The 22,924-nt window shown below is 41.0% G+C and overlaps 1 protein-coding gene across 2 annotated transcripts in view; it reads left to right on the forward strand.

Moving 5' to 3' along the window:
* The window catches only part of ADAMTSL1 (ADAMTS like 1), a 984,547-nt gene that overhangs the window by 812,490 nt on the left and 149,133 nt on the right, over positions 1-22,924 (forward strand). For both annotated transcript variants that reach the window (XM_017890108.1, XM_017890110.1), the window contains one exon: positions 12,633-12,843. In XM_017890108.1, coding sequence (XP_017745597.1) covers positions 12,633-12,843 — 211 coding nt within the window. The remainder of the gene's footprint in view (positions 1-12,632; positions 12,844-22,924) is intronic.

Below are 22,924 nucleotides of genomic sequence, written 5' to 3' on the forward strand. Positions count from 1 at the left end.
TTAGTCTGATGAGCTTCCCTTTGTGGGTAACCTGACCTTTCTCTCTGGCTGCCCTTAACATTTTTTCCTTCATTTCAACTTTGGTGAATCTGACAATTATGTGTCTTGGAGTTGCTCTTCTCGAGGAGTATCTTTGTGGCGTTCTCTCTATTTCCTGAATTTGAATGTTGGCCTGCCTTACTAGGTTGGGGAAGTTCTCCTGGATGATATCCTGCACAGTGTTTTCCAACTGGGTTCCTTTTTCCCTGTCATTTTCAGGCACACCAATCAGACGTAGATTTGGTCTTTTCACATAATCCCATATATCTTGGAGGCTTTATTCATTTCTTTTTACACTTTTTTCTCTACACTTCTCTTCTTACTTCATTTCATTCATTAGATCTTTAATCACTGATACTCTTTCTTCCAGTTGATCGAGTCGGTTACTGAAGCTTGTGCATTTGTCACGTAGTTCTCGTGTCATGGTTTTCAACTCTATCAGTTCTTTTATGGCCTTCTCTGAATTGATTATTTTAGTTATCCATTCATCCATTCTTTTTTCAAGGTTTTTAGTTTATCTGCACTGGGTACGTAGTTCCTCCTTTAGCTCTGAGAGGTTTGATTGACTGAAGCCTTCTTCTCTCAACTTGTCAAAGTCATTCTCCATCCAGCTTTATTCCATTGCTGACGATGAGCTGCATTCCTTTGGAGGGGGAAATGCACTCTGATTTTTGAATTTCCAGCTTTTTTGCACTGCTTTTTCCCCATTTTTGTGGTTTTATCTGCTTTTGGTCTTTGATGATGGTGACGTATTGATGGGGTTTTGGTGTGGGTGTCCTTTCTGTTCATTAGTTTTCCTTCTAACAGTCGGGACCCTTAGCTGCAGGTCTGTTGGAGTTTGCTTGAGGTCCACTCCAGACTCTGGTTGCCTGGGTATCAGCAGCGGAGGCTGCAGAAGAGACAATATTGCTGAACAGCGAGTGTTGCTGTCTGAATCTTGCTCTGGAAGCTTCATCTCAGAGGTGTACCCCACCGTGTGAGGTGTGAGATGTCGGTCTGCACCTAGTGGGGGATGTCTCCCAGTTAGCCTACTCAGGGGTCAGGGACCTACTTGAGCCGGCAGTCTGTCCATTCTCAGATCTCAACCTCCGTGCTGGGAGAACCACTGCTCTCTTCAAAGCTGTCAGATAGGGACTTTTACATCTCCAGAGGTTTCTGCTGCTTTTTGTTTAGCTATGCCCTGTTCCCAGAGGAGGAGTCTACAGAGGCAGGCTGGCCTCCTTGAGCTGCTGTGAGCTCCACCCAATTCTAGCTTCCCGGTGGCTTTGTTTACCTACTTAAGCCTCAGCAATGGTGGGCGCCGCTCCCCCAGCCTCACTGCTGCCTTGCAGTTAGATCTCAGACTGCTGTGCTAGCAATGAGGGAGTATCCGTAGGCATGGGACCCTCCGGGCCAGGTGTGGGATACACCTCCTGGTGTGCCGTTTGCTAAGACCCTTGGTAAAGCGCAGTATTAGGGTGGTAGTTACCCAATTTTCCAGGTGTTGTGTGTCTCAGTTTCCCTTGGCCAGGAAAAGGAATTCCCTTCCCCCTTGCACTTCTCAGGTGAGGCGATGCCTCCCCCTGCTTCAGCTCTCGCTGGTCGGGCTGCACTGGCTGACCAGCACCAACTGTCAGCCACGCCCAGTGAGATGAACCCAGTACCTCAGTTGAAAATGCAGAAATCACCCATCTTCTGTGTCACTCATTCTGGGAGCTGGAGGCTGGAGCTGTTCCTATTCGGCCATCTTGGGTGCCTCCCAAGTGACCTCATTTTAACTTAACTATCTCCATAAATACCCAATTTCTAAATAAGATCACATTCTGAGGTACTAGGAATTAACACTAATATATCTTTTGCAGGAACACCATCCAACCCATAATAGGGAGAAATCCTTAGGTTTGTAGAGTTTTAGTAAGGAATGCCACCTACAAATCAGTAAATAGATAGAGACATTTATGGTCTGATTGGATGAATGTCAAATTATTTCCTTACTCCCAAAGCACTTGATCCTAAATCTTAAATGCCTTGTGGTCTACTTGGGACAGTAACTAGGGGGAAAAACATTTAAGTAAATAGAATTGTGTCAGACTAAATGCTGTAGCAGTTTACTTAGAATAGCTGTGTAGTAAGCATTGCAGAATGTAAATGGAAGTAAATCCAATAGAATTGCGAGGAGGGTACAGTTGATGTGAGCTGGGATGGTGAGGGAAATCTTGCTGGAAGAGGAAGGGCTTGAATCAGTCCTTAATCTTGAGGTAGGAACATGAAGTCAGGAAGAGCTGGAAGCAGATTCACAGATGTGAAAGAGAAACATGGTGTATTGGGAAGCCAACAAGTGGCTGAGCCTGGCAGAAACCCACTCTGTATAAAGGAGGTAATTCTAGAAAAGAAAAGGGGTTCATTTAGTGAAAGGTTTTTAGTGTAAAGATGCTAATCAGTTAATATAAAATAGAGACAAACTGGAATAAAACCCAAAAGATGGTATTAGGGAAGAAACACAGCAACAGATGACACCATTTATGATGCAAGTAATTTCTTCTGTGATCTTGACCACCACAAGGAGAACAGCCCTGGAACTATTTTTAACAAGAAATTTATACCTAGAAATCTAGACAAACCACCTAAAATATCAAACTCCTCAGAGTAAAAGTAACTTTGCAGATCATCTACCCTACTAATTTGTTTCTCAGGAGGCTCATATCTGAATTATAATGGTCAGCAGGAATTCTAGCTCATTTTAATGTGCTATCACCCGGAAGACAAGGTGATCAGAAAATGGGAACCAGAGTTTAGAAGTTTTAATTAAATCAAGCTGTGTGTAGGTGAACAGGCACATAAGTATTTTCAGACAGTGGGATGTCATAGAAAAGTGTGTTCGAGTGAGGGAAGGCTGAAGACACTTTATATAATTGGACTTAGTTTTGATGTTATTCTGCTGTTTGGCATGTTCTGTAAAGGAAGTAGGTTTAGATGCAAATGGTGTGCTAGTAACGAGATGGTAAATGTATATCTTGCTGCAAGTGCCATTTTTTTAAGAGCTATTTATTAATTTACAAAATAGCAAAGATGGTTTGACAAGAGTCATATGTAATGTTGGTAACATTGATTTTATTTTTTTTGAGTTATTTTAGAGATGATTTTGAAGGTGCGGCAAATTGGCATGGCCAAATTGTTTTTAGGCAGAAATGAGTGCTTTGCCACTTCAGGTGTTTGGTAATCTTGGCTATCACTACTTTTATGGAGCCAAAACCTCACAGTGTGCAGGCAGACTTCCAAGAGAAGTGTGGCTGTGTCTGCTATTTCCTGAGCCATGCAAGTTACTGTTTGATAGACAGCCTCGATTCTCATGGTGTGATTTATCATACATGTTTCTGTTTAATTTTTGGCCTTCAAACATATTTTTGATCTTTAATGTCTAACATCTCCTTTGATCTTTTACTGTATCTTTTCTAGGCCTCTTTTAGGATTTTCTAGAATACAGTGGTTGTAAGTGGGGAGTAGCAAATCCATCTGCAATTGCTGGGTGTAACTGCTTTTCTGACTTCGTCTATTTCCTTCTTTCTGTAACTCTTCGTGATTCACTCCTCCAGTCCTTAGAGACTTAGCAGGGTAGAGGAGTAACCCAAGTGCCCGTCCGAACTTTGGGAAAATCACTTGTTTCTCTGAGCCTTGGCTTGCTTGTCCATAAAATGGAGATGATACTGCCTGCTTGCTTACTTCAGAGTTAGGAGGATGAAGTGAGATAACATAAACAGTCTTTGGGAAGTGTAATTGATCAGGTCAATGCAAGTAGTTATGAGCACCACACTGCACATTTTCTGAACTCTTGCATTCCTCATGGTTTAGCCAAGTAGTTTAGCAGTTCACTCATAACTGTTACCTAACATTGTTTGTTATGTCTCCTGGGCATTTGTCTGCTTTCTCCATCTTTGCTGAAAGCATCTTAAAGGTGGTAAGCATGGTTTCCACATCTGGATCTGTCACAGTGCTTAGTAATGAATGCTTAAATGAGAAACTAAGTTGGACATGTCACAAATGCCCTTCTCCTCAGTCTCCAAAACCGATGGCTACTTTCTCTGACTGACTTTAGGAAACTGCCTCACTCTACTTACTTGTTTCCTATCCTCACAATAATCATCTCTGCATTGAACAAATATTTATTGAGCATGCAGTAATAACAGTTCATATTGGCTAATACTTACAGAACCCTTCATCTGTGCCAGGCCCTGGGCTTCACCCTTTACGTGGAGATTCTCACTTGAACCTCATAACAACCCTGGGAAGTAGGTATTACCATTATTCCCATTCTAAATGAGTGAATTGTTAAGCAACTTTCCCGAGATTATTCAACTGCAGGGTGGCAGAGCACAATTCTTTCACAGACAATCCAGTCTTAGAGCCCAAGATCCTATATTATGCCTCAGTATCTGGGGGATTTCTTCAGTCTTCTATCTTTCATATAGTTGACATTTTTGAAGAGTACAGGCCAGTTCCTTTGTAAAATGTCTCTCCATGTGTGTTTGCTTGATGTTTTCTTAAGATTTTTGAATTTTTGACAGAAATAACACGAAAGTGTGCTGTGTTGTTCTTAGTACATCATATCAGGAGACAGACAATGATAATGTGTCTCATTATTGGTGATGTTTACTCTTATCACTTGGTTAGGATGATGGTCAGCCAGGTGTTTCCGCTGTAAAATTAATAAATATATAGCACTTAATAAGTAAAAAGAAGTATTTTATGGGGGACAATATGAGTTAAGTAAATATCCTGTTCATCATTAACCTTTGACCCACTAGATATAATATTGATGGATGATTACTGCCTGAGTCAATTATTATTATGATGATTGCCAAATGGTAACTATAAATTCTGTCACTCCTTCTAGATTATTAATAGGCATTCTACTATAAGGTAGTTTTTTCTTCTCTCCGGTTTATTTATTTATGAATTTCCACTTTGCTCAAAGGGTTAAAATATATTACTATCAAATTGTCCCAGACAGGACCAGCAAAAGCCCTTTCAAGCTGGCCCCTATGCCCTTTTGACATATACCCCATCGTTCTTTGAGCACTTCTCAATTTTCTGGTACAAGATACTATTTCCGGCTCATTTTTTTCTTCTCCCAATTCCTGCCCAGAAGTCAGCTCTTCCTACAGAAACTGATTCCTTTTAGTGGAGAATGGTATTTAGAACCCAAGATCTGGGCACTTGATTTGCTTGATACTACTGGGATATCATTGCTTCTAGGCCTTGCAGAGAGAGCTAGGAGATACTGTACTCATATATGTACAGTTGTATATATTCATTTATATCTGTTGATATATCTGTGTCTATCCATCTATTAAAAACCATGAGCTCATACTGTTTGCAACAGCAATTCAGTTCTACTAGATTTATCTTAGTCTTTCCACTTCGCATATTTGTAACTCTCTCCTCTGACAGTAAGAAATCTGGCTCCCATTATTTTTTATGTATTTATGTATTTGGTCAGTCCTCCCTGAATATTTGACTCCCAGCCATCCTGGCCCAGTGCTGACCCCCGTCCCAGGCCAGAGGACCACTCCCCACCAAACCTCATACTAAAGTTCAGTCCCTACAAAGTAGAAGAGGAAAGGAGAGGAAGAAGAAAAGGCCAGTTTGAAAGTTCAGCTCCAGACATGCAGTGCTCCAGTGCCCCCAGGGAGCAAAGCTGAGCCCTGGACATACTAGCTCCTCACCTCCACTGAAAGCTCAGCTTGACTCCAGTGGAGGTTTTTAATCAGACAAAGTAAGGTGACCAGATTCACATTTTTGAGTGACATTTTGGTGGCTGTGGCCTAGGGAGGAATTGGAAACTGAGAGATGTAGAGATAAATTGGGAGCCACTAGTGACAGTCCAAGAAACTGAAAGCGAGATGCATCCTAGACCCTGTATGTGCCCCTCCTTAGGGTTTCTAGAGTTTGCACACTCAGTGGTGTCTGGTTTATTATTGTCAGATTGCTGTCCACCTCCTGACCTCAGAGGCATCCTTAGGGAAACAAATATCTTTGGAAGACAAGAAAATCACAGGACAGAAGTGTTGGGCAGAAATGTCAAGCTAGAGGGTTACGCACAAGTTTAAAGAACGCTTCCGACAAATAACTTCAGTTTACAATAACTTCAGTTTCCTCCAAACCAAAACTTCATTTTAAATTTCTGGATAAAGAGAAACTTTGCTGCAAAAGTCGAGGTCAAAGAAGGTTCTTAAGGCATAATAGCTCAGGGTGGGGAGGGTCTGCCATTAGAAATTATGAACATTTATACCAGCAACAAACAATGAGTTTCTGGAGGCAATAGTCATTACCCTCTCTAAAAGAGTAGAGGAGCAAAACCTTGGCAACTCACATAATGAGCCCTTGTCCAAAAGAAGGCAAAAAAAAAAAAAAAAAAATCCTCCTTTTGTATAGCTAATACAAACACAAGCTGCCAAGAAGGGTCAACCATCATGGGTCGTTGATTGCCCATATTAACCCTGATGGCCGCCTTTACAAAAAACTAACACTTGGGGAAGACCACACTCTGCCTTTGCCCATTTGGCTGCCAAGTACACTGCTGCTTTACAGAAATAACTGCGAGTGGACTCATGGCCCTGGGTGGTATCAGTGTGTTTGTTTCTATTAGTTAGAAATAGATCTGTCATTTTGTCATCTGTGATTTTCTGAAACTGTAAGCACCAGGAAGCTCAGCATTTGCCACTCAGGTCTATAAATACTTTGTTCTACTGGCCTTAAGAGATAGTATAATATAATAATTAAGCATGCAGGAGCCAGGCCGCCTGAGTTTGAATGCTGATTCTCTTGTTTACTAGCTGTGTGACTTTGGACAGGTTACCTAACCTCTCCGAGTCTCTGTTAGTTCATCCTGTATAATGGGGTAACTTACAGTACTTTTCTCTCTAGTAAAGAAGTCAATATATGTTCCCACATCTTGGGTAAGCTAAGTCCTGGTTTCTGCTGAGACCTCAGTGAATGAGGCTCGGATCATGCAGAATTGAGGCTCATAAATCCACAGAGCTGGTCCCGTGATAAGGAGCAGCTCCATTCTCAGTGCCTTTGTGTCCACGTCATGGTGGACTTGGGTGTGACACAGGTGCCACGGCATTGAGGGAGACCCAGCAGCAGGCATTTGGGGCCATGATTTGAATTCTCCAGGCCTCAGCTCCTGCTTGTGAAAATGGAGAGGATAATATTACTTATCTCATGAAGCCGTGGAGAGGAATAAAGGGGGTAATGCACTTAAAGCAACTAGCACAGAATCTGGCTCATTTAAGTGTGATATGAATGTTAGTATCACTATTGTTATTGGCAACCATGTGTAATGTCAGCTGGATTGTGGTAACATCACAGTTTATAGCTCATGCATGGCTAAGGGTACTCTGCCCAGCCCAAGTTCAGGGACTGGCCAGATCCAGGCAGAGTGACAGGACCATAGTCTAGTAGGCTGGACTTTGGGCAGAACTCCAGCACTGTCTGGGAAACAAAGTGGAAATTAGGAAGCCAAGTTGAAAGCTTAAAATCCAGTTAAAACGACAGGCCGATCCAGGCACACTTGAGGCTGGGCAAAGGGCAAGAAGACTGATTCCAGCCATTAAGGTGGAGGGAGACCCTCTGTCTCCTACCTGCCCCTGGTCAGAAGTCAATTGCTCGGGTGCTGGGCAGGGTCAAGCCAGGAGGACTTCAACTGTGATCTGTCAACTCATGGAGCCTTTCCTGCAAGCAGGTTTTGACAAAAGGGACAGAAACGGGGAGAAGAAAGACTCAGAGGAAAGAAAGCAGTATAGTAAAAGAAAGCTGGGGAAAGCAGCCTTCCAAATATTTTGGCCAAAAGCCCAACCATGAAGCTAAACACCTGAAGCCTAGGAGCTGAGAGAAACCATAGCAATCATATTTACCACCCTCCTTTTCTAGGGACACAATCCTTTAGCCAAAACCACTGGGGCAGATGTGTTTCAGATTCCAATTTTTTTTGTACTTTAGAAAGATGTTAGGATTACTAAGACATAAATTGAATAACACCCCTAGCAATTTCTGGAGGAAAGCACCATAATCCAACAGGCTAATCTTGCTGCGGTAAAATGTATAAATATTTACACAAAGTGGGATGCAGCCTGTCAAAAGCATGCCAATTCAGATCCAGTTTGTCACAAAAAGAGTTTATACCACACTGAAGGAAAATGTGTGGTGTTCAGAGCTCCTGGCACCTTGAAGTTGGGAGTAAACAGTTGTATATAGGACACAGCTAAGATGTCCACCAGCCATGTGACTAATCCAGAAGTACATACACAGTTCACTGCTAATTCAACTCAGTTTTTCACTGCATACTAACATCTACCAGGTCCCAGGCACCATGCTCAACACTGAGGTTCTGGTCGTGTATTCATATTCAGAGCTGCTATATCAAAGTACCACAAACCAGGTGGCTTAAAACAATAGAAATTTATTGTCTCACAGTCATAGAAGCTAAAATCAAGTCCAAAGTCAAGGTGTCAGCAGGACTGTACTCCCTCTGAAACCTATAAGGAGAGTCCTTCTTTGCCCCCTCTAGTTTCTGGTGGCTCCTGGCACTCTTTGGCATTCCTTGACTTGTAGATGCATCGCTCCAGTCTCTGCCTCTGTTGTCACATGGCATTTTGCCTGTGCGTCTCCCTCTTTTCTTATAAGAACACAGTCACATTGGATCAAGGGCTCACCCTACTCTAGTATGACCTCATCTTAAGCGATTACATCTACAGTGACTCTATTTCCATGTAAGGTCACGTTCTGAGGTACTAAGGGTTAGGACTCCAACGTATCTTTTTTTGGAGACACAGGTCAACACACAACAAGTGGCAAACCAAAATAGGCATAGCCCCATGCTTTCATCAAGCTAGCAGTCGAGTGGGGAAGTCACATTACAAGTATGTTGAGAATTTTCAAAGGGGGAAGTATTAATGGGACCATACAGTAAGAGAATTTTACCCAGTTGAGAGTTTCCTCTCTGAAGAAGTAACATTTTTAAATGGAAATGAAAAGATGAGTAAAAGCCAAGCAAATAGGGGGAAAAGGTACTCATGCCCTCACTCTCTGATGCCTAGACCAGAGCCCCGGGGCTTGCACTGGGCTTCTGCAGAAGCCAGGCCCCTCAAAGAAGGACTCTAAGTGTCTCCCAGGCCACCGCTCATAGCCAACCTTGCCCCTAAGCCGGCTCTGCCTGGCCTGCAGTTCCTCTCTCAGAAAGAACCAAAGGCACAGAACACAGAGAATAGGGCATCAGCACCCAGCAAAACCCAGGCCCACAGTTGCAGCCTCTCTGCAGGAGAGAAGTAGGGGAGAGTCTCTGCTTTCTCTTTTTTGGCCTAAGTTACAGTATTTTTTACCCAGAATCAGCAAAGTCCTTAATATACAGATAGCTTCTGCTGACCTCCGTCCTTGAGAATGCAGTGCACTTTTATCAGGGCAGGCAGATACATCTGTTATGTGAGTTTCTCTGAGCAGTGCTCAGGTGGCCTCATGGCTCCTAAAATGCCTCTGCTTCAAGGTCCCAGGGGCTAAATTTCTGCCAGAAATGGTGGTAGAGTTTGGGGAAGTGAGGACATAAAGCCTCTACTTTGATGAGCTTTGACCTTGGGATAGCATTAGCTGTGTAGGCAGCTACTTTATGAGACATACAAAGAGGGGTCACCAGCATTGGCCATGGATGTTAGATTTTGTTTTACACCCACAACATTTTAGTATTTCCCTTGAGTGGAAAGAAACCCTTTTTTGAAGCATAATACACGTAAGGAACGTACACACAAATCCTATGTGTACACTTGGTGATTTTTCATAAAATGGACCCAGATCCAGCACTAGATCTAGCAAACACCCCAGAAGCCCATCCCACTCTGCTCCTCTTCTAGTTTTTACCCACCACGGGTAACCAACTTCCTGGCTTCTAACACAGTGGATTAGTTTTGGCTTTTGAGTTTATATAAATCACACAGTATCAATTTTTGTGTTTGTGGCTTTGTTCATTCAGTTTTATGTTTGTGAGATTCATTTTCGTTGTTGCTTATTGTTGCAGTTTATTCTCATTGCTTTATATAATCTTGTGTGAATATACCATAATTTTTTATTCATTCATGTGTTGATGAACATTTGGGTTTTTCCAGGTTTGAGCTATTATGAGCAGTGCTGCCATGGATATTCTTGCATATGCCTTTTGATGAACATATGCAAATTGGGGAAAGGCATATACTTGTATTGGTTGTCTATTGCTGCATAAAAAGTTTCCCTCCAAACCTAGTAGCTAGCAATGACAATAAACATTGATCACCTCTCACAGTTCATCTGAGTGAGGAATTTGGAGGCATCTTGGACATGCAGTTCTGGCTTGAGGTCTTTCCTGAGGTTGCAGTTATCTAAAGGCAAGCTTGGGGCTGGAGGGTCTGCATTCAAGGTAGCTCACTCACATGGCTGGCAAGTCAATACTGATTATTGGTGGGGAGGCTGCAGTTTCACACATGAACTTTCCTTAAGATTGTCTGGGTATTCTCATGACATCGTGGCTGGCTTCCCCACCACCATGAGTGGGCAAAGAGAGAGCATCAAATTGGAAGCATTATCCTTTTTGTGACCTAGTCTTGGAGGTCACATAGTATCACTTTTGCATCATTCTATTCATTAGAAGTGAGCCACTAAGTCCAGCCCATACTCAAGACTCCACCTTTGGTAGGAAGGCATGGCAAAGAATGTATGGATGTATCTTAAAACCAGTAACACCACAACATTGTAAAGCTTATAATTAACTTAAGCTAAGGGTTTAAAAATAAGCTGATAGAAATTTAAACAAGGATCTAAAAGAAAGAAATTCAGCCAGCTTCTCCTCTTCTATTCCTTTAAAACTTTGCAAATATTCATAGGAGAGTTTTCAAGGTATTTTTTGGAGACAGCATGGTACAATAGAAAGGGCAGAGGCTTCAGAGCCAGAAACAAACAAGTCTGAATCCTGGATTCACTACTTACTAATTATGGGTACTTGAACAAGTCAGCCTCTTGGATTTCCAGGTTCTCTCAACTATAAAATGAGGATAATCAATAGAGCTTACTTCATATTGTTCTGGAGGCAATTAAATGAGATAATGTGTTAAGGTGCCCTCTATGATGGTAGGTCTCACTGATTTGCTCATTTAGCCAATAACATTAACTATCTAAAAGGTGTTCTGATGGACCCTGTGAGTGATACAAAACTGACTCAGAGGCAGGCTCTACATCAGGAGGTGTATACGCTCGTAGTGCCCTTGACAGGTAGAATAATCATAATACAACTGAGAAAATGGTCAGTGTCTGGAGCAAGTATGGATACAGTGTTTTAAATATGGATTATATTTGGACATACAGAAATGAAAGACGTTTTGAAGGGCAAGGAAAGGGCAAAAGATATTCCAAATTAGAAATACAACTTGCATAAAGACACAACTAGAAAACTATGGGGTGTAAATGGAGAATAACAAACAGATTATTACAGATATGGCTAACCTTACTGTAGATGAAAGGAGGTAGTGGACACAGGTTGGAAAGTTAGTTACATGTCAGAGCAGTAGGAAGAGATTGAGCGCATACACTTAGTCTTACAGTCTGATGAAAAACATTAAGGCCAAAAAATTTTCAACCAACTTTCAGGACAAAAGCTAGGTGGGACTAGCTACTAAAGGATCTACTTACCATGCTTTTTCTTGGCCAATTCCTGTTTGTAAAATTTTTGTGCCTCAGATTGTAAACAGAACTTTCTAAAACTGATCTTTAGAGGATGCTTCTGACTTAGAGCCTGAGCGACTGAGCTTTGTCTTTATCATTCCCAGTCTGGAGGCTGCATCAGCAGGGAAATGCAGTGGGATTGTTTTCATAGGCCCTTAGCTCACTATAAATGTACTTCTCAAGATTTGACCCTTTGGAAATGGCCAGTTCATGCACTCAACTCATCTGCTTATTTGACTGCTACATCCAGATCATGAGCCACTCTCTTCACTTTATTTCCCCTCAAGAAGACTGATCGATTGAGCAGGCTTCACTTCTGTTACATTATCCAGTCCCAGGCAGTGATGATATTTAAACATAAGACAGAGACGTTTCTATGCAGCAATGGAACTTTGAAGGAAGCTGGAGCCAATGACCTTTCACTTTGAAGCCAAAGAATTACAAGCAAAAAATTTTCAGTCTTGCTAAGAATTGGGGTTGGAGAAATTAGCAGAAAGTCCTCTTTAAGCCTCACAATTCAGTATGTGGTGCCCAAAGCCTTTATGTACTCAATCTATGTCTCATCAAGCATTCCCCTCTTAGTTTGATGAACTTTATATGTCCCATCAGAATAAACATGGTTGTAACCATTACTGGTGATTTTGTGGGTAAAAATTGGATATTCTATTTTATCTCCCTCTCTGCTTTAATGTAAATAAATTCTAGAGCATTAAGGGAGAGGATAGATTCTAGGCTTAGGATAGAACTGCCAGCCAATCTTGGGCTGGCACTTCCCACTTTCCCAGCTAGGGATTTTTACTCCATTTGAGTTCATGGGAAACGTTCTCTGCACAGGTACTAAGCGTGTGTTCTCTTCCTCTCTGATTTCTTCTCAGGTGGGAAATTGGCAAGTGGAGTCCATGTAGTCTCACATGTGGGGTTGGCCTACAGACCAGAGACGTCTTCTGCACCCACCTGCTTTCCAGAGAGATGAATGAAACAGTCATCCTGGCCGATGAGCTGTGTCGCCAGCCCAAGCCCAGCACGGTGCAAGCTTGTAACCGCTTCAATTGCCCCCCAGCCTGGTACCCTGCACAGTGGCAGCCGGTGAGTTCTGAGTTACTCAATATTGGAGCTTTTGTTTGCAGCAGTGACTCAAAAAAGGGATGCTCTCTCAGAGTGGTTTTGTCCAGGGATGTTAAAGAGATGTTCAAGGTCTGCTCATTTCTCCCTTCTTAGTACTCCCCTAACCTGATTTAAATCCAGATCTTTTAATTATAAATATCATGCTTTTTCTACTGTATCACATCCCAGTGACCTCCAAAAGCAATGCAGATGACCCATCTGTTAACCTGAGCATATTTATGACAAAGCTGTCACCAAGCTAAGGAAAATTTTTTAAAATAAAGACAATGTGGTGGGTTTTCCATGAAGCTAAATTTGTTCTTAATTTATACCCTTTCTAGTTTTTTTGCTGTTTAAAATTCTAAGAAATAAGCGTAGTAGGCAATGATTTTTTAACATCATTACTTAGCAATATAAGAAGTTAGAAATGCTGAGCCAATTCCAAGTATTTTATTTTCCTGGTCCTGTGAATTCCAAAAGTCTGGGAACCATTGTTTCAAAACAGGGGTTGACAAACTGCAGCACTCAAGCTCAATCTAGCCTGTAGTCTTTTTTGTGTGTGTAAATAAAGTTTTATTGGAACACACCCATTATTTTACGTACTGTCTATGGCTGTTTTTGCTCTACAAGGCAGAATTGCATGGTTGTGATAGAGAACATATGGCTCATAAAATCTAAAATATATGCTATCCCTTTACAAACAAAATTTCTGATCCTGTACCAGGCATATATAATAATGGCACAACTATTTTATCATAATTTCCTTTCTAAACATAATATGCATTTATGAAATATTCATCTTTTTGCATGCCTTTTAAAAACACAGGATTTTCAGTTGATTGCATAAAATCTTATTTTGCAATTTGCTCCCTATGAGGACATAAGACACTGCTTTAAAGGGACAACAAAGGTCACAAAAAGTAAGCATGAAAGGTGGAGGGGACATACATCTCTGTTTCACTGAGACAGTTTTTTCACTCTCAAAAGTGTCCCAGTTTGGGTGATAAATGATATGATCATCAGTGGAGAAGGAGAGAGGATGACAGCTCACATACCCTTGCCTTGTGTAGAAGGGGCTCCCATTTCCAGGCAGCCACGTGTCCTCCTCTGTGCTTTCTCCTAATCATTTGGCAGAGCCCCTTCCTTCCCCTTGCTCTCTGCCCATCTTGGAGCTGTTTAGTAAAACACTGAAAGAATCAAATACTGATGAATAAGCAAAACACTAAAGTATGAAGTGGCTGGTAGCAGACATTAAATATATATTTTCTTTTAGAGCTTAAATGTATATGGCCAAGTTCATTAATTCCATGATACTATGGATGGTTTGTGGAAGAGGATGTCATATATTTTGAACACCAATGTACCAGCACTTAAGAAATATATATCATCGCACACCAAGCTGATGTAAATCCTCACAACAATTCAGTTAAAAGTAGGTTTTATTGGCCTTATTTTAGGTTTGAGGTAACTGAGGCAAACACAGCTAGCAAATTTGGGGTTGGCCATCAACTCAGTCTTATGTGACCCTTTCCACTATACCAAACCCATTGTGTATGACTCAAAGGCCCTTCAGGGATTAAACATGAGCACTTTTGTTTTATCGATGAAGTAACTGTGGCCTAGATGTAGGCTTGCTTAAGATTATAAAGCCTGGACCAGAACCCAGGTCACCTGATTGCTAGTGCATTTATACTAAGTTACCTCTAATTGGAATGAATCTAACCCATGCCAATCCTAATAAAAGGTGAGGAACCATCTCAAATCAACCTCCACTGTTGAAATTAAGTCCCTGTATTATTAGTAGCTTGTTGCTATTAGGTACATAAGTTATGGATAAAATGTTTACTGAATGATGAAATGAATGAATAGATGAAGAATAGTCCTTATAGGCCCTAAAAATGCTGGCTTTACATCTTACTGGTAAGTTTTTTATGGTTTACAGGTCTTAATATTGTTCTAGCCTTGAAATGCAGTGAAGCATCGATGTCTTTTTGATAGCCACACATGCTGCTGAATAATGACATTGACTCATGATGCTTTTTCAGTTTCTAGGGCGCAGCCACATATATGACCTTTTTCTGGCCAGTAGCCACCACCACCACCCAAAGGCCCAGTATCCCTGTTTGAAACAGTGGACTTCCAGAGAATCACTTATTCTTCAATTTTCATCTACTTTGGGCCTGTGAAGATATGCATTAACTTTGAAAGCTTTCCTATTTCCTTCTTTTAGGGAGAAGCGTTTGAGGATGAGTCAGGTTTAAGTCCATTTTTCAGGTTGGGAAACTTAATAGTAAACAACTGTTTAAAGTTCATCCAATGAACCTTTAAAAAGTCTCTTCTTTCACATCTGAGACACAGTAATTGTGAAAAATAGTCAAACATAACAAGAAATAAAGAACACAGACGGTCAGCAGTGTTTCTATCCTCCAGAGACAGCCCTGTTAATGGTTTGGTGCATAGGGTCTGTTTGTCCAGCAGGTGAAACCCCATCTCTACTAAAAAAAAAAAAAAAAAAATTATACACACACACACACACACACACACACACAAATTAGCCTGCTGTGGTGGCAGGTGCCTGTAATCCCAGCTACTCTGGAGGCTGAAGCAGGAGAATCACTTGAACTCAGAAGGCAGAGGTTGCAGTGAGCCGAGATTGCACCACTACACTCCAGCCTGGGTGACAGAGCAAGACTCTGTCCCAAAAAAAAAAAAAAAAAAAGAATCTTTGATCACTTTTGGTAATCTCTAAACCTGGAGTAAACAATAGACTATTCATCTTACATTATTTACTGGAATCCAACTTCATTAGTTAAGTTTTGTTGGGAAAAATTAGCTATTGCTGACTGCTTGTGAGAAGAAACCATTGTTTATGTTGGATGGTGCAATAAGTCCAGAGGAACTTCAGGGATCCCTAGGCTAGTTGGCTGTAGTTTTAGAACTCAGCTTAGTTAGGACACCAGCTGTTGACAATCCATCGCTTGGTTAGCCCTGATTCCTCAGTAGTTCTTACTGGAAAAAGGGAACTTGGTGTACACTCACCTGGTCTTTTCCATTTAGCAAGGATCTGCCAGAGGATACTGCTAAGGTCTCCAATCCTTCAACACCCAACCTACACCCTCTTTCTTATGAAAGGAAAGGACATGGGGGAATCACATGTTTCATTTAAGGAATACAGATAACAACCTGATAGACATTACCTGTTTGAGGGGAGAAACTCTCTCCTCTCTATGTGAACACAGTGTTGCCACTGACCTCATGTGCATGTTTCTCTTTCTGGAGGGAAAAAAGCCTAAATTATGTAAATTGTCATCTGCCAGATAGGAATGCAACCTTCTTTGTTCTTTGTAGAACATTTGCCTGACAAATGGCAAATAGCCAATATTTACACATTCTGCAGGTCCAGAGAGGACCTAGCATGGAGTCCAAGTATTGATGTTAAGATCTTGTTTTAGAAACAATTAAGCAGAAATGAAACAGAAATCTAATTCTAGCTTTGGTTGTTAGGGGACCGTCTTTATTTCAGTTCTGCCTCTTAATACTCTGCCCTTTGCTTTTCATCTCTGGTCTGTGGTAAGGATTCATATTTACCTTTACCAATTTATTAATAGCTTTAATATCTTGTTAGTTTATATTTGGATGGCTTTTGAACACTTATTTTATGTGCATTAGTCCTCTGCATCTTCTGTAATTTATTAAATACACTTATCATCATCATGATCCTCCTCCTTGATATGGGTTATAAGTGACTTTTTGCACACCTCATGAGGGATCATATTACACGGGTGAGTTACAACACCATGATTGAGAATCACTGTTACCTATACCACAATTTAGTCTGAAACACCTTGGTCATGACGGTCTACTGCTAGGGTTTTTCTCAGTGACTCTAAAGCTAGTACATGTCTTGTTCAGGCCTTCATCCCTCTGCGCATCTGTCCCTGCCCTGTCTCCAGGCATGGCTCTCCCATCCCTGTTTGTACACTCCTCTGCCCACCTACCATTTCCCACTCCCCTCTGCTGGTCAAGGCCCAGCAGGCAGCCTCCCTCTTCTGCAGTGACTCCTCTATTATCCTTCTACACTGAAACCACATGGTGTTCAGGCGCAGACAGCTCACTTAACAACCACATGTTACCCGCTCAGGTGCTTTCTCATGACTTCTGAGTTAGACCACAAGGTCAATGAAGGCAGAGACCAAGTCTCAGTGAGACCCCATAACTCTCAGGACACATCTGCAAAGTGTTGAGTTTGGTGCTAGAAAGGTACATGCCCATTCTGCTGGTGTCATTTATTGAATACTTGCTACATTTCAGGAGCTGCTGCTTTGATAATGAGAGCATCACTTTCTCTGTGTTCAGCACAGCTCTAGACACTTTACATATTTAGCTCACTTAATCCTCACTATCCTATGTGATTGTTACTAATATTATCCCCATTTTGCATGTGAGGAACCTGAAGTACTGTGAGCGTAATAGGAATTTGAACATTCTCTTTTAGAACTCATTTTCTGCACTTGGCCTCTCTCTTTTGAGCCTCACAGCAACCTAGTGAGGAAACCAAGTCACAAGGCTGGTAAATGTGAAAGGGGCCCTGTGTGCTTCAAACTCATTTTCTTTTCCATTATGCAGTATGGCTTTCCCAAGACTTCTCTACTATCTGCTCTTAACTTAAACTATGAAGAGACCTGGTAACAGTCCTAAAATCAGCAGTTTACAGAACACTCGGAATTTGTTGCCTCTATCCAGGACAGTTCATCTGTGTGTTGGCTTCCTGTTGCTGCTGTAACAAATTACCACAAACTTGGTGGCTTAAAACAACACAAACTTACTATCTTATAGTTCTGGAGATCAGAAGTCCCAACTCAGTCTCACCTAGCTAAATTCAGGGGAGCAGCAGGCCTACGTGCCCTCTGGAGATCAAGGGGAGGATCTGTTTGTCTTTTCTGGCTTCTACAGGCCACATGCTTCCTCGGCTCATGGCCCCTTCCTCCATCTTGCTCCCACTGCTAATTCTGTCCTTCATCCTCTCTCTCTGACTCAGACCCTCCTGTCTCCCTCTTCTAAGGACCACTGCGACTACCTCAAGCCAAATGATCCTGGATAATCCAGGATCATATCTCCCTCTCAGGACCCCTCATCACATCAGTTAAAGACCCTTTTATTGCACAAGGCAAAGTGTTCACAGGTACCAGGGATTGAGATGAAGATATCTTCGGGGGCCATTGTTCAGCCCACCACCACCTGCTATTTTGTGGGCGAAGCACTTAGTCTCCACTAGCACAAGCTCCTTGAGACTGGGAACCTGTCTTCCACTACCCTTTTGCCTCTCTGCATCTAATATATCAATGTATACATCATATGCATCAATATTCCTTCATTTTTGTTCTAAAAATTAAATTGAAATGAGGAATTGAAGAAAAAAGGTGCTGAAGGGTTAAACTGAAATGAAGTGGTCCACTTTGAAACATAATTTATATTTCTCTATATTGCATATGTTTTATGTTCAAGATTGCATCCACCCAACTGTACATACATATTGCACACATCTGTGCAGAGACAGAAACAATCGCCACAATCTCTGGATCCCTGCCTTGCTTAAAACTGTGATTGTGTTGCCATCTCCCTCTAAACCTTTCTTAATCGAGGTCAAATTCAAATGCCTGCAGTTCAGCTGTGTGAAAAAGCATAAGAGAGAGGAGTCCCTGCTAGTGATATAAAGAAAAAGGGAATTTTAATGATAACTATAAATGCCTGAGAATTAAAATTTTCATTTTCTAGATTTAAACACACATACAGACATTCAAGCAAAGACAAAAATACCTTTGGTTTGGATTAGAGGACTGAATTCTGGCAGAGTCACGTAGTAATCAGTTTTGTTATATTCCAGTGACTAAAATATAAATCCACATAAGTTAGAGGCTATATTTATTTAAAATTTTCTGTCCCAGGGAGGAAAAAAACTCTTAGGATGTTTATCTCATTTTCAATAGTGTATTTCATAAGGAAATGGACACTTGATCCTATCTTTAGAGGCAGCAATAAACATAGCAAAACAAATTGAAAGTCCAGCTTCACATGTGGTTGTTTTTGTTTTGATTTATTAGCAGGAAGCTCTTTGGCATAATTGCTCTGATTTTGATGGATGTGCAGCCCCTTGCTTCACACCATAACAAGAACGTGAAACCTTGAAGGTACAGTGTACACCCCTTGTACTTCCAGAGTCAAGAAAGCTTAATTGAGACTAGATGAACAAGGGAATTCTAATCCCCAAAATGGCCAAAGACTTCTGTTCTCATTTTAATAATTACGTTTAGTAAGTGAGATTCCAGTTCTCATGTTTCTTTCTTTCCCTAGGTCCTAATTCAGTTTGGCTCAGCTATGACCTCGACTGTGCACATAGCACTGTGTCCAGCTGCCTTTGGGCTCCCTCAGTCTCACACGTTGCTAAGTTACCTCAAACTCCAAAGGTCTGACTCCAAGCTTGATACACACCTGCCTGCCACCCCTTCCCCTATTAACCTGGTCTTTCGTCATTGATCATTATCGTATGGGTGACACCACCATCTGTCCTGCTTTCTACCTGGAAACTCAAGCCATTATCAGCCTCACACATCCTTCACGCTTAGTCAACATCTATACCCTGTTTTATTCCATCTTCTATATCTCCCCCACCACTCTCTTCCTTTCTAATCCCTCTCCTTACAATCAACTCATCAAACCCTTACAGTCTTTTACTTGATCTCCTTGTCTCATCTTGCCTAACTCTCATCCAGTGTTTCCCAACTTGGTATTGATGATTCTTTTCCACAGGTTCTCTCTTCCAGCCTTTAAAACATTAATACGCGATGAGAACCCCTGCACAGGGTTATGGTACGCAGTGTTACACATACTTGTTTGACCAGAAAGCCCCTTCTCCATGGCATACTGGAAAAAGGGAACTTGGTGTACCTATTAATACCTCACAAAGCAGTATTGTTTGGCACTTACTGGCCTATGCTGCCTGAGTCATTTTCAACAAATTGGATCATGTTACCCCCTGCTTTGAAACCCCTATTGATACCCCATGGTTTTAAGATTATATCCAAAGGCACTTCACCATGTGCCCCTAATCTAATGTCTCGGAATAATTTTCCACCTACTCTTTTTCATGGACCCAATGGTGCACCGTCTAAGGACTGCTCTGAGTCATCTGAACATGCCAAGTCCCTTCGCACCTTGAGTGCATGCATACAGTCTGACTATGCCACATCCTCATCTCCCTGGAAACTGCTCATGTCCCATTACTCTCTAGAGCTTCCCCAAGTTTCCCAGAAAGATTTAATTGCACTCTTTGTTGTATTCCCTTTTTGTAAAACTGATCACATTGTATACTAACTTTTTCTCCCTCACTGGACTGCAAATACCTGAGGCTTAGTAATCATTTTTTATAAGTTCCCAGCATCCAATACAGTGCCTAGCACTCAGTGGGTACTTAAAAAATGTTTGGTGAAAGAATGAATAAGTGAATGAGGAAACAAATGAAGTGAGTTGGAAGTTGTAAGCAGAGTGCAGAGTCCATTATGTTAACTGGAAAGTTGACCTTACAAACAAAACATAAACATCACTTTGTGTTGGGTTCAATAATATAGTAAAAGTGTCAAGGAAATCAACTCAGCTCTCAGTAAATTAAACTACCAAGAAGAAACCAGAAATTCCAATACAGGCAGAATTTATTAATGTACTTATCATGGGAAAATCTTTAAAAATAAAGGACACTTGGGCCATTACATTTTTTGTGTAGAGACATAATTGTTTTCCTTATTGTGTATTTTTTACTTTTCTTATAAAAATGAACCCATGACCTCATATCATGAAACGTGTATGGCAGCTGGTATAAGCAATATAAATACTATTTTTGTTATTTGTTTTGCTTATTGCATATGTTTAAAAATAATACCCCTTACTGGAGATTTATCTCTTCATACTAGAATATTATTTTAAATGATGACTCATAAAGGCAAACATTTTTTATTTAATTTCATTACATTTCTCTTGCCATTGCTGCTTTGGAAACATTTTTTTCTTTGCATCCTGCCTCTTGCATAAGAACTGTTGGCCTCACCAGGTCATCTTAGCACATTCACAAAGTCATCACAGACTTTGGAACCTTGACTCCTTTGAAATTCATCTTCTACAAGTTAAAATTTCTAAAAATACCTTTCATCAATGCAAACACACTGCATAAAATTTGAGAACACAGACAAGACAAGCATTTAGGAGCAAAATCCCTGACATTTACTCAGCTAGATGGCTGCCTCCCATACCTGGAGCGTCAGAGTCTCCAGCAGAGCCTACACCGTCACTGGCTGAAACCCACTGCTGCCTTACTGTGAAGCAGCTCCTGGCTAACGATAAAACAGCCTGATAAAAGGTGGATGATCAGCCCATCAGCTGGATACTTGTTTTACATCTTTTTAACATCTGGATTTGGAGCTCTTTTGCTCATCCAATCATCAATTCAACAAACATTTATGAAGTGCATGCTCTTTGCCAGATACTCTACTAGGCTCTGGGGAATATAAAGATGAATGAATTCCCTTTCCTCAAAAGACTCATAATCTTGTGTGCATGCAGGGAGGGAGAGGAAAATAGCAGGCACATAAACGATGAGCCCCTTAGAGAAGAGATAAGATACTCTTCTAGGTCAGGGTGGGTTGGAGGTGATCTGTTTGCCAAAACGCAGAGGGGTTAGAGGAGGCTTTAATAAAGAAGTGGCCTTTTAAAAAATAACTATTTTAAATTAATTTTTGTGAGCAATAGTCAGTATATGTATTTACGGGGTACATGAGATGTTTTGATACAGGTATGCAATGTGAAATAAGTACGTCTTGAAGAATGAGGCATCCATCCATCCCCTCAAACGCTTATCCATTGAGTTACAAACAACCCAATTACAGACTTTAAGTTTTTTTTAAAAAATCTACAGTTATTATTGACTATAGTCACCCTATTGTGCTATCAAATAGTAGGTCTTATTCATTCTATTATATATTTTTGTACCTATTAACCACCCGACCCGCCCTCTCAGCCCCTCACTACCCTTCCCAGTCTCTGGTAACCATCCTTCTTCCACTCTTCCATGGACCAACTTCTTCCATGGACATGTCCCATATACATGAGTTCAATTGTTTTGATTTTTAGATCCTGCAAATAAGTGAAAACATGTGATGTTTGTCTTCTAGGGTTTTTATGGTTTTAGGTCTAACATTTAAGTCTCTAATTCATCTTGAATTAATTCTTGTATAAGGTGTAAGGAAGGGATCCAGTTTCAGCTTTCTACTTATGGCTAGCCAATTTTCCCAGCACCATTTATTAATAGGGAATCCTTTCCCCATTTCTTGTTTTTGTCAGGTTTGTCAAAGACAGATCAGATGGCTGTATGTGTGGTATTATTTCTGAGGACTCTATTTTGTTCTATTGGTCTATATCTCTGTTTTGGTACCAGTACCATGCTGTTTTGGTTATTGTAGCCTTGTAGTATAGTTTGAAGTCAGGTCGTGTGATGCCTCCAGCTTTGTTCTTTTGGCTTAGGACTGTCTTGGCAATGCAGGCTCTTTTTTGGTTCCGTATGAGCTTTAAAGTAGTTTTTTTCCAATTCTGTGAAGAAAGTCATTGGCAGCTTGATGGGGATGGCATTGAATATATAAATTACCTTGGGCAGTATGGCCATTTTCATGATATTGATTCTTCCTATCCATGAGCATGGAATGTTCTTCCATTTGTTTGTGTCCTCTTTTATTTCATTGAGCATTGATTTGTAGTTCTCCTTGAAGAGGTCTTTCACATCCCTTGTAAGTTGGATTCCTAGGTATCTTATTCTCTTTGAAGCTATTGTGAATGGAGTTCACTCATGATTTGGCTCTCTGTCTGTTTTTGGATGCTAGTGACTTTTGCACATTGATTTTGTATCCTGAGACTTTGCTGAAGTTGCATTTATCAGCTTAAGGAGATTTTGGGCTGAGACGATGGGATTTTCTAAATATACAATCATGTCATCTGCAAACAGGGACAATTTGACTTCCTCTTT

This window comes from Rhinopithecus bieti, unplaced genomic scaffold, assembly GCF_001698545.2.
Source record: "Rhinopithecus bieti isolate Rb0 unplaced genomic scaffold, ASM169854v2 scaffold_17667, whole genome shotgun sequence".
Lineage (NCBI taxonomy): Eukaryota > Metazoa > Chordata > Mammalia > Primates > Cercopithecidae > Rhinopithecus > Rhinopithecus bieti.